Raw genomic sequence first — 17844 nt, forward strand, 5'->3', positions numbered from 1 at the left:
AATTCCTGCATATTCCATTCTTGTGATTTCTTAAATTTTTCATAATCTTTGCTTGAGTGGTCTAGTTCATCCACTTTATCTTCCAGTCTTGATACTCTGTTTTCCATTTCATTCATCCTATTGGTGAGGCTTTCTCCTGTCATTTCTAATTGGCTTACTGAGTGTTTCACTTCCTTCTTCATTTCAGCCTGAGTGTTCTTCAATATTTCTAACTCTTTTCTGAATTCATTCAGAATTTTATCCCTATCTTCCCTCAGTTCTTGGATTTCTTTGTGTGTTCTTTAAATTCACTGAATTCTTTCATTGTGTTTATAATTGTTCTTTTGAGTTCCATGTCCTGCGTTTTCTCTAGGGGCTTCTCATTGTACTCCTCTAGAGGAATACTGGTACTTTGTGGGGATATATTCTTTTGGTTTTTCTTGTTATTACTTTTTCTCTGTGACTTTGACATGTGAATGTCTTTTGTAGTTTCTGATTCTTGTATGAGACTCAAGCCTTCCTTTGTTGAGCTTAGATCTGCTTCTTTTTGTAAATTTTATGTGCCTTTGTGGTTTACTTGTTGGGCATGAAAAGCTAGTTGGTCTAGGCTTCAGGTTCTCTCTTTTGATTTCATATTGGAGTGGCCTAATTGCTTTTGTCTTCAGGAGTTCCCACAGAGGCCCAACTGGGATGAGGCTCACATGCTTTCAGGCTTTCTCCTAAGCTCTGGATCCCTCCATGAAGATGCTGCCCTCGGGAATTTGGGGGCTGGGCTGGCCTGGGAGTAGGGCCCAGGAAAGATGCTGGTCTCAGGAAGCTGGTGGCCGTGCCACCCAGGGATGCAAAGGGAGGTGGCAGCAGGAAGAGGCCCCCAGGGCTCCTTGGAACTACTGGGAGAAACTGGCTTGGTCTGGGTGCAAAGGATCAGGAAGCAGTCGGATTCTGGGCCAAGAGGTCAGCCCTGGTGTCTGGGGTGCCAAGACAGGAAATGGGCCAGTACCCAGTCTAGGAGGAGAGACAGGGTCAGGGAGCTGGGAGGGTGAATAAGGCTGGGGGAGTCAAGGTGTGGTGGGCGCAGCTGGAATTATCCAGGAAAGGTGCTGGCACCAGGATGTTGGAGGCTGTGCAGCCCAGGGAAAAAAAGGAGGTGAGGGCGGGACCTTCCTCTTTATTTTAGCTAGTTGGTATAGGTTTCTGTAGTTACAGACAAGAATCTTGACTGAAATAATAGCTAAAGCCTGGAATGCTTTCTAATCTCCAACTGGAATTCATCATCTGGATCCAATAGCTCTGTGGAACCATGTGTGTGCCGGACTGTAGGCCACATTTAGGATATTTGCGCCCTCACATTATGGACAGTGCCCATCAGCTTAATTTTCAAAAGGTTCTCTCTCTCTGAGAAGGCCAGCAAACATGCCCTATTGCCTGCCCTGTCATCACTTAGATTTTTCTTTCTTTGTGCTCTCTGCTCCTTACTTCATGCTCCGGCCAGAGTGCACTCTGTGTTTTCTAAATGGGCCTTTGTTTCTAATCTCTGTAGTTTTACCTGTGATATTCTTGCTGCCTTCTGTTCTCAGTGCTTTTCTTTGTTTCTACCCTAGCATTTAATTGGCTTGCTGAACACCTACTCATCATTTAGGATGATGCTGGCTTTACAGCCCCCCCCCGAAGGTCACAACCTCTGTGCCACATCCCCTCTGCCTACCTGACTTCAGCATAGCCAATAGCCCAAGTCAAGCTAGCAGCCCACTCAAGTGCTTCTTGATGATACTGAGACATTCCTGAAGCCACTGGGTGGGGACAGCTCTGCTCCCCAGGCACATCTCTGTGGAGATGTTTACCCCTTTGCAGACAATACTCAAAAAATGGGAGTGCCAGGGGTTTGATGTCTGTCTTCCTATCCTTTGCAGGTTAATTCTAAGGTGTATTCTGTGTGATTTTAGAAAGACTTCCAAGGGACTGGGCTCTGGATGCCTCATTGGTTGCTTGCAGCTCAAGTGTCCTTTATTAGGTTTTCTCTTTCTGTCTCTGTATTTACCCTCCACCCTGCTTCCTAGAGCCCTGTTCCTGTCCCCAGTTTTGGTCCCACGCTTGGCTTTTAGGTTAACTTGGAGCAGGATGCTCTTGGGACTTGGTGCCTTCTCTCTACCTGTGAGGAGTTCCTTAATCTCTGTTGCTTTTACTGCTCTCATTTAATGGTTTCTCTCCAGTAGACTTACTTCTTGAGAGTGAAGAGCCTCTTCCATTTGTTATTGTTGGTTCCTTAGTTTAGAGCCGGCACATAGTAGATCTTCAATAGTGTTCAGGACATAAGACACAAGGCCTGTTTCCCCATATCTGAAAGACTACATTGTGTATGCGTATGTCTGGGGGAGCATAACTAAACCAGGTTGATGGATGACAGAATATAATTCAATACAGAACTAGCAATGTGCCTAGGGGAAGTGACCTTTAGTTGTAAGAGCTGTAGTGGCCTATTTTGTCATGATGAACCACTCAAAAGGAGGTTTGCCCACTTTCCTCTCTGTCATGAAACACTGACACAAAGAGCTTTATGGAACAGGGACCGTGCACAGTGGCCTACAGAGACCAGGCAGACAGGAACTAGCGAGGCAGCCCACACACTGGATGGTTGGAGTGGTGCACCACGCAGAATGAAGAGTGCATGCCCTGTTTCCTCAGCTCTAACTGCTGATTCCTGTGCAGGAAGCAGGTCCAGAACAGACAGGCCTCTATTCTGATTTTTTTAATGTAAAATTTCCCAATTTAAATATATTTTGTAGGCCAAGAAAGCATCACCCCGGCTGGCCATGGCTCACAGTGATTAGTCTGAAATTTCCGTGTACTGGGTTCAGCAGAGGATGTCACATCCTCAGACGTGAGGTGTCTTCCTGCTGCATGTCACAGGCAGCTTGCTTTCTTCAGGCCTGTGCATGCACTGCTCTCAGCTCTGGCCTTTGGCTGTTCTGCCTTTGCAGCTCAAGCCCCTTTTCTCTTCTGGTACTGGCCTGCCTCCACCAAGCCAAGCCTGCGTTCCTGGAGCACCTTTATCTCTTCAGTGCCTGGATAGATGCTGTGCTGGCACTGTGCAGGGCTCTCATGGTTTGTCTGTTCTTTTTACTGGCATTCCCTTAAGTAGGGACTTCATGTGTATGTCTCTCCTATCATCTTTAGCCTGTAATTGGGCACATGGCAGGTGCTCAGTCGGAACTAATGGTGGACTGTTGCTAGGTGACCATCTTACCCGCTGCTTTTGAAATTGTTCAGAGTAGAATATGAGGTAATTAAGAAGGAGTCATCCATTTTTGCCTGTAGAATCTAAAACTAACCCAGTGGAACTCATTCAGAGTTGGATAGGCAAGCCCTTCATCTCCTGTTGGCCTATTGTCCTCAGGGCTTGTGTAAGAAAGATAGGACACAGTGTGTTTCCCTGCCAAGGACTTTAACTCATCCATTTCCAACCAGATAACCTGTGCCCTGATTCAGATTCTTGGATTAGAAATGTTCTGCTCCAAAGCTATGCAGTCATTTGGATTAAAATTTTTTATTTTTGAATAATATGTATGCATGTATGGGGGAGGGTGTTATGCACATGAGTGTAGTGCCTGCAAGAGACCGGAAGAGGGCATTCTGGAGCAGGAGTTATAGGCAGTTATGAGCTGTCCTATGTGGGTGCTTTGTTCTGAACTCAGGTCCTCTGGAAGAGCAGTATGTGCTCTTAACCACCAAGCAATCTCTCCAGCCCCAACCATCCCATTTTTAAAAATTATTTTTATTTGATGTGTATGATATACCTGCAGACACGTAAGTGCACGTGCAATGCCCATGGAGGTCAGAAGATGACGTTGGACCCCCTGGAACAGGAGTTACAGATGGTTGTTAGCCGTCATGTGGGTGCTGGGAATCTAACCCAGGTCCTCTGCAAGAGCAGACAGTGCTCTTAAATGCTATCTCACCAGCCCTGAATTATCCAATTTTTAAATTACAAAGGCTGCTTAGAAAAGAAGTTTATTTAAACTGATTATCTGCTGTTTCTTCCCTTTCATTTCAAGCACACTTTGTTTTAGAAATTCCTATCACATTTATGAAGCAAAATATAATATAAAGTATCAGCCGTTTGTGGTTGGGGCACTTTGAAGACTGAAGTTCACTAATCACCTCTCCTGATCACCATATTAAAAAAATCCTCCAACTCTGTAGTGATGCTGGCAGGTCTTCTCTGTCTGCTCTGTTGTATCTGTCCTACAGCTAAGTATTTAGCATAATTTTAGTTGTAGTTTTTTACAGAAGAGATGGAACAGAACCATTTGGCCAACATTATTTAGCCCCTGCTGTATGCTAAGTTCTGTCCTATCTCCTGGACACACATTGAAGAAATGAGAATAGGTGCTCACTTACCGGAGCTGCCTTCTCGCTGAGGGAAGCTGTGCGAACCATTGAGCACTTAGCACACAAGAAGAAACTTGAAGAGAGAAAAGAAGGATAAGATGAAGTGGAGCGCATGCACTTGTGGGGACTGCTCCATACTGGGGCGAGGGGAGTGGTCCTTGAAACTGTGATCGGAGGTCAAATGACAAGAAGGGGACACAGTGTGAAGACCACAGAGATCTCATGAGGGGAACCAACCAGAGATGAGGCTGGTGTGCTGAGAAAGTGGAGGATGGTGAGGGATGAAGTCAGAGGGCAGCTTTAGAGCGAGCAATCAATTTATTACGCAAATGAAAATTCTTCAACGGGCAACTGAAATCTTTATTTTCAGTTCATTTAGATTTCAGAATGATGTTATGATTTCAGAACTCTGTTCTGAGACCCATGTGGCGTATTGGTGCTTTGAAACCTTGCACTTTGTATGGCTAGGAGAGGCTACCACTAGTGTTGGTGGAAAGTGGCAGCTAGTATTACATTTTGAAGTTGAATTTGCCTTGAAAACAATGGCACGTGCAGTGGACATAGTGAATGGCACCCTTCACCCTTTGACATAACAACCCTCTCTATGAATGTGTGTTCATAAAGATAACCTGATGAAGTTTCAGATTCTCTTTGAAATTTTTTTTTAATCTGTACAACAGAGGCATGATGAGCATATAACAAGCCAGATCCCTGGATCCAGAGGACAGTTGTGATACCCAACCAACAGAGAACTGCTTCCCTCCTGAAAGGGGTCTGCAAATCTGTTGTAGCCTTCAGCAAGATCTTCATATCACAACTGAAAACAGACACCCTTCGGCCCCCACTATCTGAGAATCTAGGGTATCAAAAAGCACTGAAAATTCTTGGTTAAAAGAGACTTATTACACATAATAACAAGTACATGTGTATATATTCTTTGAGAATTGCATACATGTATATAGTATATTTTGATCATGTCCATCCCCTCTCCAACTCTTCCCAGACCTCCCCAACCATGTCTCCCTTGCAATTTCATGTCCTCTTTTTTTGTTTTTGTTTTTAACTAAATCACCAAGTCTAGTTAGTGCCCCCTGTGTGGGTAAGGGTATAGGGCCGTCCAGTGGAGAATTGGCAGCCTACCAGGGGTCATACCCCTGTGGGAGGAGGAGGGTCGGTTTTCTCAGGGACGTGTGGACTTTTGATTTTGGTGTAAACCAACTAAAATTTAACTAGGAATACTTGAGAAAACTGAGCCGTGGACTGGATATGTGAGACCATAAAGACTCAGTGGTAATTCTGTTAGATTAATAATGATACTGTGTTTATGTAAGACACTCCCCTTATTTTATAGAGGAGCATGCTTAAATGGGTAAGGAGAAAATATATATGTCATCTGTAATTTACTTAAAAATTCTCCAGCAGATTATCTGTCTATCCAGCAGATAGAGATATGGAAATTGTCAACTTTCATATAGGTGATGGCTTGTATTATATATTTCCCAGTGTTCTATCTGACTGCAACTTTTCTATTATCCATAGTTAATAAAAATGTTTTCTCATCATTGCATGACATAGGGGTCTGTCAGCCACACAGCACTGAGTCATAACCACAGAGACAGTCAAAACGATTTATTGTCTTTATTGTCTTTCGTGGCACAGCCATAAATGACAATAGACCTGGGAACTAAGGGATTTTTTTTATCCATGGGACCTAACAATAAAATTGAAATGATTCTTTCCCCTCCTCCCACTTCATGCTCCGACTTTGTAACAGTCTGTATTGTGGGAGGTGAAGCAGTTTAAAAGCGAAGTGAAACACATGGAATCCTAAGTTGGTATTTTAAAAGATTTTGTTTCAACCTCAAGTTTTTGTGTTTTTTTTTTTTTTTCCTTCAGTTTTTTGGGTTTTGAGACAGAGTCTAACACTGTAGCCCTGGATGGCCAGGAACTCAGACAGTTCTGCTTCGTTTTCCCTCATGCTGGGGTTTATAGGTATAAGCTATGTGCACCTGGCTTCCAGCCTCAAGAAAGAGTAATACTGTTAAGGTACAGTTGCCAAAACCATTTTCTTTCCTTTCAAAATATATATTTTACAACCTGGATTCTATTAAACACATGCGAAGTGATTGGCACCATATTGGGCACACATATTGTATTGGTTACTTTTCTGTTGCTGTGATAAAACACCATGACCAAAAGCAACTTGTAGAAGAGTTCATTTTGGCTTATGGTTCCAGAGGGAGCGTCCATAGTGGCAGCAGGTGGCTGGAGCAGGATACTGGCTGATCACCTCTGTCCTCACAGAGGGCAGAGTGAGCAGGAAGTGAGGGGAGACTCTAAATCCTCAAAGTCCTCCCCCAGTAACATACTTCCTCCAGCAAGGCTCAGTGTCCTAGAAGTTCCATAACCTCACCAAACAGCACCACCAATTGAGGACCAAGTGTCCAAATACATGAGCGTATGGGTGAGCTTTCTCATTCAAACTGCAGCACAGGCTGGTCAGTTGCCCTTTGTCTTCTCGTTTCTCACCCACAACTGTCAGCAGTTGCAGACCTAACTGAAGGGACTACTGCTGGCCCCTTTCCTCGGCTTCAGTACTTGGTTAAGCTGTCAGTACTGGCATTCCCTGTTTTGTTTTTTTTAAACAAAATAGCAAGGCCTAGATGGAAGCATTTGATTTTGAACTGGGGTTAAAAGCTAAGGCCTAATTTTTTCATAATCAAACATAAACACCCATTGGATTCTGCCATGTCGAGGTGCCATGGAGGGAGTGTTGTTTGGGGGCTATGTGGTGCTAAGAGACTCAATGTCTGTCTTTAGGAGTCTGCAAGCTTTTTGCAGAGATCCGAGAAATAATCACTGTGGAAAGTGTACAATAAGCACCAGATGAGACCACGGACTGCAAGCACGGTACAAATTCAGTCAAGAAATTATTTCCAGCTGAGCCCCTCGTGGCCTCCATGGATGATGTAAAATGTAATCTGAGCCTTTAGAAAGAGGTAAGGTTTTGACCCAGAGAGAAGGAGGAAGAAGTCATTTCTCTGGGTGACTAATGAGTCTATCCAGAAGCAGAGTGTTAGAGTGACAGGTTGGGCGGTCTGGCTGTAGGAGGAGGTCCCTACAGGTTGGGACTGAGCACCAGTTCCCAACTATGGTAAACACTGGGGAAAGGTTGTGGTGTAGGGTAGTAACTGGCATGAGTGGGGCTTTGTTTTGGGAGCTTAGCTTGTTGATTAAATGTAGGTTACAGGGGGAAGTGACTAAGACAAAGATTTTAACAGAATAAAAGTGTAAGTCTGGATGTAGCAGTGTGAAGAGGAGCAGTTACTTAATGTACCGATCAGATTCAGTGACTGAATGTGGGTCCCTGAGGGAAATGGGAAATCCACATGAGTTTGCTGCATTTCACATGACTCACTTGAGAACCTGTGTGAGAAAACATTAAAAACTTCCTTTATTATTAGTTTATGGAAATGTCTGATGACTGTATTATTACACAGACCCTGAGAGTGCTGTGTTCTTTGGGGGTGCTGTAACAAAACACCATATCCTGGATGGCTTAAACCAGGGCTGCATAAATGTTTTCCACTCGTGATCCCTTTACACCTGAGAAGTTTTTACACAACCCTGGACTTGTAGGTGTATAAAATAGGTGTACAAATCAAACATTTACTGACAAGTCATAAAAATTATTTTAAAATTTCTTTGTTAGTCATATAATTTTATCATTTACTAAAGATGAGAACAAATCTGCATGGTCGTGAGGAAGATGTGTCTGCTTGTTTTGTGTAAATAATTAAGGATTTAGATAATCTTCAGTGTTTTCAGAGTTGATAAACATTTTGATTTTATAATTGTCAATGCCAAGAGCACCTCTTCATATAATACACAGTATTAAATGTGTAAGGCCACTTCTAAAATTATTTTGAAATCTTACCTGATCCCAAGCCAAATTTCATTCAATGATTTTTATGAAACTTAACAACTTAAACAGAAATGTTAAAGAAATTATTTCTTTGTATTTTATGTATATGAGTGTTTTGCCTGCATGTAAGTGCACCTGTGTCTTACAGTACCCTATCCTCAGAGGCCAGAAGGGAGTGTCTGGTCCACTGGAACCAGAGTTAAGGACGACTGTTAGCTGCCATATGGGTTCTAGGAATCGAACCCAGGTTCTCTGCATGAGCAGCTAGTGCTTTTAACCACTGAGCCATCTCTCCAGCCTCCAAATAGAAATTTTAAAACTTAAAGCATCTAACATAATACAGTCTTAAAGATATGTTAATTTGATACAATGCTGAGGAATGATGGAAGAAAATTAGTAAGTCCTTGTTTTCTATAATTAAATTGTTGTTTCTATAGGAGCAGAAAAATTTCCTTGTATAATAAAAATGCTGCAGCTCATAAATAGTCTAGAATGTGAGCTGAGGTGACTCAGGTCGCACTGAAACCCTTCTCAACACGTCTCCCTCCTACTTAACAGGATACATGTTTATAAACATAATTACTGTTATATGCATTTTCTTTTTAGCTTAAATCCTGTCATTTTGTTTCTTATGAAAAGGTAAAATAACTATGGGAAAACATGAGCATTTAATAACACTAGATGATAGACACATGATGCTTATTTTATTCTAAATACTTTTTTCCATGTTTGAAGCATACGTGTAGCAAAAAAAACAACAATAAAAATGACAGCAACAGTAATAAAACCAAATTTTGCAAGGTCCTCAGAAGAGGCAGAATCAGAATTAGAGCACAATAGTTGCCATCCAGAGGCGTCTCTGACCTCCTACCTCCTTTGTCTGGTTAGTGCGCCATGCAGGACTCTCCTCTCACAGTACATGCACCCTGTTTACGTCTCTTTTATCCTCTGGCTCATTTGCTCCACCTGGAGTTTTGCCTAGCACACAGTTGACTTTGAAGCAAATGTTTAGTGAACATAGGGATGGAGTATGGTTAGGACAGGCAGGAGGCTATTATAATACAGCAATAAAGGACTGATGAACAGGGGCTGGAGAGATGGCTCAGCGGGGCGGTTAAGGGCACTGGCTGCCCTTGCAGAGGACCTGGGCTCCCAGCACCCACAGGGCAGCTATGAACTGTCTTTGACTCCAGTTCCAGACGATCTGATACCCTCTTCTGACCACTGTGAGCATTGCAAAGCATGGGTGCATGTATATGCAGGTAATACATTCACACACATATAATGAAAATAATAAATAAAATTTAAAAAATAAAAAAGAACAAGGCAAGAACAAGGAAGCAGGCACTTAAGAGGAGAAAAAAGAACTAGAAAGGAATGATTTCACGGCTTCTAAGTTAGGGGGTTTGGGGCATAGAAAACCATAACGTAAAAACCTAGCTGTGTACACATGACTGGATTTTTTCTATTTTTAATTTTTGTTCATTTCATACATTTTAATCATATTTAAACTCCCTCCCCTTTCTGCAACCTCCATGCCCCCCCACCAGATTTCATGTATTCTTTCAAATATTTTAAGGCCTGTTTGTCTCCCCAGATACACCCTCATGATGAGTTCATCCACTGGAGCCTAGTCAGCCTATCAAGTATTAATCACTCCCTTAAAGAAGACCAAATCTCCCTTACCCAACAGTGATCATCTGCCAATAGTTCCTCAGCTAAGGCTGGGGATTCTTACCTATTTCCCAACTTCTATGCTGGGTTTTTGTCTGGTTTGAGTTTGCATAGGTCTTGCGCATGCTGTCACAACTGCTGTAAGTTCATACGAGCAAGTTCCCAACGGCCTGGAAAAGTTTCCTTGTGGTCATCTATCATGCCTTGCTCATACAGCCTTTTCATTCTCTCTTCCACCATGGTCCCTGAGCCCTGAGTGGCAGAGGTTTAATATAGGAGTCCTACCCAGGGACATGGACTCTGCAGTCTCTTCTTCTCTACATTTTGGCTGGTTGTGGCTTTCCATGTTGATTACCATCTGTTGTATGAGGAAGCTTTGCTGGTGAGAATTGAGAGATGCATTGATATTCTCTTTGCCCCACACCCCCGTTTCTCTATGTTCCCTGAGCCTCAGATGTAGGGGTTGCATTGTAGATATATCTCCCAGGACTGGACATTTCATAGACACTTATTCTCTTCTTTTGACCAGTTGTGGTTAGTCTCCACCCATTGCAAAAAGGAACTTCTTTGATGGATGGTGAGATGTATACTTGTCTGTAAATATAAGGATACTTATTTAGCATATAGTAAAAAATTATGTTTGTCTAGGGATGTGACAGGCACAGGTTTTTCTCTAGGATCTGTGACCTCTCCAGCCATATGTATTTGAGTTCCCACCCATTGAGAAAGCTTTAAGTTCAATTAGACAGCTGTTGATCACTCTCAAGATGAAAGTACCATTACTGCACCAATAGCGATAGTTTGCTGGGACAGTCATTGTTTATTAGGCTTTACATCTGAGTTGGACCATTGATTTTCTCTAGAAGCAGCTTGCATAGTGTCCTCTGATACCATGAGAGCTAGCCTTCAGGGAGGAGGCTTCCAGGTCAGTTCCAGCTCCATTGCTCCAAGTCCTATGTCTGAAGTATGTCCTTTCTTCAGCAATAGAGCTTACCTTCAAGTTCTTGGAGGCAATCAAGGGCTATTGTAATAGTCTGTGTTATTTTAGGAGTCTTTTGGACTACGCTGACCAATAACTGGAAGGGAAATTTCTCCTGTCTGACACTGTGTTTCTTGTTGTATAGCCTTCATCTATATATGGCATATGCATTTTTAATGGGCCTTGCTGGTGGGGCATATTGGAAAGACTGTGGCAGTAAGGCCGGACATCCTTAGTTTGTTCTGCCATTTAGGCAGGACCCCAGCTTCTCACTCTGCTGAGTCAGGACCCCTCACTATGCTTAGGCTCCTTTCCGATTAGCAGGGATGTTGCTTCTCATCTCCCCATGAATGTTGAGAGCTACATGAAGTTGTCCCTTTAAAGCAGCTGACATGTTGGTTATGCTCAGTACATGCTACCTCTCTCTTCCAATAGGAAGGTTTAGTTTGTACATGTATGGGCACGTTTCTGGATGTGCTGAGTAAAGAGAGAAAACATTAAGATCAATATAAAGAAAGTAAGTAAACTGATTTGCCAATAGATGGTCTGTATCTATGATAAATTCTAACTGAAATAGAGACCTACTGAACACATAAGGCCCTGACAATGCAGGCAGAACTAGAAACCCTTAAAATCATGTGTTAGGTGGGTGTGGTGGGCATGCCTGTAATACCAGCACTGACTGGGGAGACTGAGTCAGGAGCATCTTGAGTTCAAGGTCAGCCTGGGCTACGTAGTGAGACCCTGTCTCAGGTCAAACCAAACAACTATACACTCTCTCTCTCTCTCTCTCTCTCTCTCTCTCTCTCTCTCACACACACACACACACACACACACACACATACACACTCACTGTGTCTTTCTTAGGAAGGTGTGGTCCAGCAATCCTTTCTGACCTCCTTCCCCATGCTTTCCTTCCTCAGTGCTCACCTTTAAGCTCTATCAGCGGGCAAAGCACGTGTACAGCGAGGCTGCACGCGTGCTCCAGTTTAAGAAGATATGTGAAGAAGCACCTGACAACATGGTCCAGCTGCTGGGAGAGCTGATGAACCAGAGCCACAGGAGCTGCCGGGACATGTACGAGTGCAGCTGCCCTGAGCTGGACCAGCTGGTAGACATCTGCCGGTGAGGCTGAGAGGGCTGTGTGTGTGTGTGTGTGTGTGTGTGTGTGTGTGTGTGTGTGTAAGGCGTGCCCACAAGGAGTACTGTTTAAATTAATAAAAAAAAAAGAAACATTTTCATAATCCATGCAAATCCTTCCTATGTAGGACCCTCCCGTGATGTAGAGCCCTCCTCCTGCATGTTCGTTGTAGGATGAAAGGTTTAGACCTGGCTTGTGGGGCACTGAGTCTGCAGTTAGTTTGGAACCAGTTCTGTCCGTAGGTGGATAGCACCCTCCTGACCCCTACCACACGGGCCTTCTAGTTACCTTTTCATGGTAGTTTAGTCAGAAACCCCTGTCAATCATCCTGATTAAGTTCTGTTCAGAAGACGGATAGTCAAAAGACGGTCTGCAGCCTGAGAGTTTGTTGGGGGAGGTGGCTGAAAGAATCTCTTAGAAAGCCCATCTCCTGTCTTCCATATTTATTCTGGACAATTAGCAGAAATACAGGCAAAAGAAAGCCCAGATTATAAACTTGGCTAAGACAGACGTATAAAGAGAGACACTCGTTTAGAAAACCCCAAACAACTTCCTTATAATTTGAAAGAATGGGGATAGTAGAGTCCCCTTACCAGGAGGTCTCTCCCTGACCTGGGGGGAGGACTGAAGGGGAAGCTGGGAGCACTCCCAAATGACTCCCTGTCCTTTAGCTGTGAGAAGATGAAAAGTGCTGCATGCAATTAGCAGTGGAAATGCAGTTAAGCGCTTGGCGCCTGTGGCTTGCCTCCCTCTGCAACACCCAGCCAGTTTAAACCAGGCAGCTCCAGTGGATCACAAATGGCATGTGGAACCCAACCTGCTGAGAGACTTGAACACAGCACTGCTGAAACTCACCCTGCTGGCGTCAGACTCATCGCCCCCAAACCTTCCAGAACTTGTTTCGTTATTATAAGTGCTCCTTTTTTTGAAATTGTGAAGGGCCCAGTTAAGTGACAAATACTGCTCAGTCTTGGACATAAGAGGAGGTGGAATGATTTATGTAGAAATGAGGAGGAAGCGTCTTTACTTAGAAGGGAGAAGGATGTTTGACTCATCCCTGAAAAACCATGGAAGCAGTTTGCCAACTTCCTGAAAGTCTCTAATGTACTTTCTTCTCTCAGGACCATCATCCAACACTTGTGTACATTTCTGTGGGCAAAGAGGCAAATGATAATTCAAAGTAGTTTGAGCGGTAGAGATAAATGCTGCTGACAGAGACTGGAGGGGATGATGAATAGCAGGTGACTGGGTAGTCTACACACGGAATGATTGAGAAAGCATCTTAAGGAAGTGATACCCGGATAGAGACCTGACGGAAGAAAAGAAGTCAGTACAGCAAGTAGATGGGCTGTCCTCAGTGAGACCCAGCAGGAAGACAGCGGGCTGGTGGGCGAGAGCAGAGGTTCAGGGGCAGCCACTGTGTGGCCTGTCAACTGTGGGAAGACTGGCTTTGAAGAGAGAAAGGGAGCAACGAGAGTGATGAGTGATTCAGTGCCATATACCATGAAAGAAGATTCTAGATCATTGCTTTGTGGGACAAAGAGAGGAATCTAGAGAATGTCTTGGTTTTGGGGCCAAGAAATTTGTTTCTCTAAAAGGCACCTTTTTCCCCTTGGTCTTTTCACGACTCGGTCAGAGTGACGTCACAGTGCCATAGGTTCTGAGCAGGAAGGAGAAGAGGGGCAACAGGTCTGGGAAGGCACTAGAAGGAGGGGGAGCAATTTGAACAGGTTCCCACAGAAGATTTGTGGGAGAGCCTGGCTCCCACACCTGCCACCACGGTCTCAGTAGGCTCTGCCGAGGTGGACTACACTCAGCCTTGGGCCTTTTTTTTGTTATTATTATTTTCCTTCTAGACCTGAAGCTCTCCAGTGGGAAGCCTTGTTGTCATGGTTTCCAGCATTTGAACTTTGAGCAAAGCCAGGCAGAACAGGGAGGTGGGATGGCAGCGGGTGGGGCTGGATAGGGGATGGCCGATTCTGTTTTTGCAACTCTGGATGCTGACTTAGGATGGACACCTGATTCGTGCTGTCTGGTGACCTTTCCAGTCCTCTGCAGGTCCACACATAACATATGTGGCTCTAGTGAAAGATTTATGACTCCTAAATGGACACCTTTTCTTTTTTAAAAAGATTTATTTTTATTTGTGTGTGCATGTGTGTCTACTACAGTGCCCCAGAGGCCAGAGATGGAGTCAGAACCCCTGGAACTGGAGTTACATGTATTTGGTTGCCCCCACATGGGTGCTGGGAACTGAACTCAAATCCTTCGGAGGAGCAGCAAGTGCTCTTAATCCCAGAGCCATCTCTCCAGACCCTTCAAAATCTCCTAAAGTGCTTCCAACTAGAATCTTCACATGCTGCATTTCTTTTCTGAGGGAAAAAAAAAAAAAACTGTCCAGATTAAGGGGCCCCACCCCTTTTAAAGGGTTGTTTTTGTTTAGAAAGCCAATTGCTGCCTATCAAAATGAATTTATTTCTTTTTCTTTTTGTCTGTTTCTTTTTGAGTTGTGGTTCAAGGCTCGCCTACTACTCATCACTGTTCTTTCTCAGCCTTACATGTGCTAAGGTCACAGTCCTGTGCTTATTCCCTAGCCTCATGGTTTTGTGCTCCCATACTGAAAGGTGAAGTTCTTAAATATTGGGAACGTTGGCCAGAATAGTTGGGTCCTTAGGTTCTTACATAAGGAAGATTTTCTCTGCTGTCATGTGACCAGTAGGTAATACCCTACAAACATTCTAGCTGGTCGTTACTACTGGAACATCCTCCAGGGCTGAGCAGGTGCAAGGATGATAGCTCCAGAGGCATAAGGCACTGCAGTCACTACCCCTGTCCCTTTCCAAAGTTGGGGTGTGCGTTATACAGGGGCTTTTCTGTATTATGCAAAACTGGGCAATCCTCCGCTGTCCCATGCTAGGGCACTCTTTCATGTGGAAGTGTGAGAAGCGATAAGGCAAGGAGGGAGTTCTGAAGAAGCAAAAGATAGCAGGAATAAAGTAAAGGATGGCATTAGAAACTGGGCAAAGCTGGTGCTCAAGAGTAGTAAGCAGTGAGCAGACGAAGGTCAGGAGAGCCCTTGTTCCCGCTGAGGCCCTGCCATCATGCTGGAAGGGCCCTGGGATGCCTGTGTAGGCCGCCCTGGCAGAGCACCATGTCGTTTAATAAACACACCAGCTCCAGACTTCCTGGTCACTGTGAAAAATGGCAACACCCAGAGACTGAGCAGCCCGAGCAGGTTGGAGGGAAGCGGAAGTAGAAATGGGTTCAAGAAGTACTGTGGCAGAGACTCGGTGTCCTCCTCCTCTGTCTGTAGTGCTTTAAATTCTGTTTGTGTTTGTGAACACTTTGTTGAAATTATGTGCATGGAAATATAAGTAGCTGAATGAGTCAATGAAACTCAACTATCTAGAATTCCCTAGAATGTCCTAACCCAATGTCAGTGAAGTTCTTAGTGTGATCTGAGCTACAGCAAATTTCCCAGGTGACCCTCAGGACTGTCTCCAGGACAAACACATAGCAGGACAAGTTCATGACCCAAGTGGCGGGAGGGGGGGAAGACATTGCTAATTGGTTTTTTTGTGGCAGGGTGTGTGTGTGTGTGTGTGTGTGTGTGTGTGTGTGTGTGTGTGTGTGTTTTGTTTTGTTTTGTTTTTACTGCTCATCAAGAGAAAGTCCATTTAGAATGCAAACCAAACACCAGGAGCTGGGCAAAGTTGCTTGAGAGGCTGAGGGAGGAGGATTGCTGGGAGTTGAAAGCCAGTCTGGGCTACATAGTGAGTTCCAGGCTAGCCAGCAACTGCAGAATTTTTTTTTTTTTTAAAGGCAGACAAACTACACTTACGTAGTTAGGCTATTTTTTAAATTAAATTAATGTTAGGACTTTAATTACATGAGATGAAATAATGAAGATGACCTTTGACTAATTATAAAATGTCTATTTTAAATTAACAAAACGTAAATTTAAATTTTAAAGTAGGATTTCCTCAGGCACACAGAACAGTTTGGAAGTCAAGTTAGTTACATGTCAGTTACACATTGCTATTGGTACCCTGATTTAGGAAAAAAATAGTACTTTTTGCTTCTGGTTGGTTACTTGTTGAAATTACAGAGGATTCATTTTGGTATTATTGCTACTATTGCCCGAGCTATTTAAGAAGACAAATGGCAGATTTTAAGGACTGAAAGTATATGAAAACATGCCTAAAAAGCCATAAAAGATAGTAAAAAACGTGGTGAACTGTGTTCATAGAGAATCTGGTGGGCACAGTGTTACCCAGACCAGGCCGGGGTTGATCGTGAGTCCCAGATTTTAGGGTCTTTCTGAGATGCTACAAGAGCTCCTCAGTTTCTCCCAGCTTCTTCAACAGTGGTAGTTTCTTGGTTTTTGTTTGTTCTGTTTTTGTGTTTCTTTCTGAGACAGGGTCTCACTGTAACTCCAGCTGGCCTGGAACTCGCTATATAGACCAGGGTGGCCTTGATCTTACTGAGATCTGCCTGCTTCCACCTCCCAAGTGCCAGGATTAAAGGCGTGTGCCACCGTGCTTGCCTAAAAATGGTAGATTGTTTTTTTTTTAATTAAATTAATTTTTATTTTTATGTATATGAATGTTATGCCTACATGTTTGTAAGTACACCTGTTATGCAGTGCTTGCGGAGGCCAGAGGAGGCATTGAATCCCCTGGAACTGGAGTAATGGATGTTTGTTAGCTGCTATGTGGGTGCTGGGATTCAAATCAAGGTCCTCTTCAAGAGCAGCCAGTGCTCTTAACCATTGAGCCATCTCTGCAGCCCCGGTGGTAGTTTTTGATGTGATTATCTATGAAAAAGTTTCTCCTTTAAATCAAACTATAAACAGGCACTTTGCTAGCTTAGGAACTCAGGATCATTCTAGAATCTCTTGATTAGAGCAACTTTTTGGCCTGGATGGTAGAGTTTGGGCCTCATCCAGTGATTGGGCCATAAAGTACTCTTTAAGGGTCCCAAGGAGATTAGTAATCTTTCATGGTTTGTAAACATTATTTCTTCCTTGAGTATCTATGAAAAACATATTTTAGTGAAAGAAACTGATGATGAAAGCCTTTGAGGAAAGCACTGGGGAGAGGTGAGCTGCCAACATGAGATGTTCCTGGCATCCGGGAAGACAGGGTGTTCTGTGTTCTGCCTGTTCTGTTGATATTTTCTAGGAGGTGAAATAGCTCATTAGAGGAGACAAAATTGGGCAGACCTAGTAATGAAGTTTTAAGTCTACTACTAATTTGGACTAAATTTTGCTAGAAAAAATTATTTGGGAGTATATGTTAACTTCCATTAACAGAATAAATGACATATTTGAAAGGTCCTTATACTTCAAAGCCTCTTAGATCAGATCTAAGGTTTAAGGTTGTGCCTGGCCGATAGAGGCTAAGATGATCTCTTGCTTTGTTTCTCATCTGATGGGTCCAGTTAGGCTAGTTCTATCTAGAAAGTTCAGGAAAGATGGTGTGGACCTACAGGGAACCATTCCCTTTGTGGAAAGGTATGCATAATTTTCTGTTAGTGATTAAGCATACTAACCAAGTAAGAGTTTATTAACAGGTTCTGTTTTAGTAAATGAAGAACAAAGCTAGTACCTTAAGAACCCAACTGAGAGGTGGGGAGCTAGCTCTGTCAGTAAAATGCTTGCTGTGCAATGAGGACCTGAGTTTGGATTGTCAGCACCCACATAAAAAGCCAGGCATAATAATGAGTGCTTGCAGTCCTACCTCTGCGGGGCTGGAG

General features: G+C 43.5%; 1 protein-coding gene across 4 annotated transcripts in view; it reads left to right on the forward strand.

Moving 5' to 3' along the window:
• Galk2 (galactokinase 2) overlaps positions 1-17844 on the forward strand; it is a 152409-nt gene that overhangs the window by 132807 nt on the left and 1758 nt on the right. For all 4 annotated transcript variants that reach the window (XM_008831791.2, XM_008831793.2, XM_008831794.2 and 1 more), the window contains one exon: positions 11870-12071. In XM_008831791.2, coding sequence (XP_008830013.1) covers positions 11870-12071 — 202 coding nt within the window. The remainder of the gene's footprint in view (positions 1-11869; positions 12072-17844) is intronic.

Source organism: Nannospalax galili, unplaced genomic scaffold, assembly GCF_000622305.1.
Source record: "Nannospalax galili isolate Female #2095 unplaced genomic scaffold, S.galili_v1.0 scaffold735, whole genome shotgun sequence".
NCBI classification, from domain to species: domain Eukaryota; kingdom Metazoa; phylum Chordata; class Mammalia; order Rodentia; family Spalacidae; genus Nannospalax; species Nannospalax galili.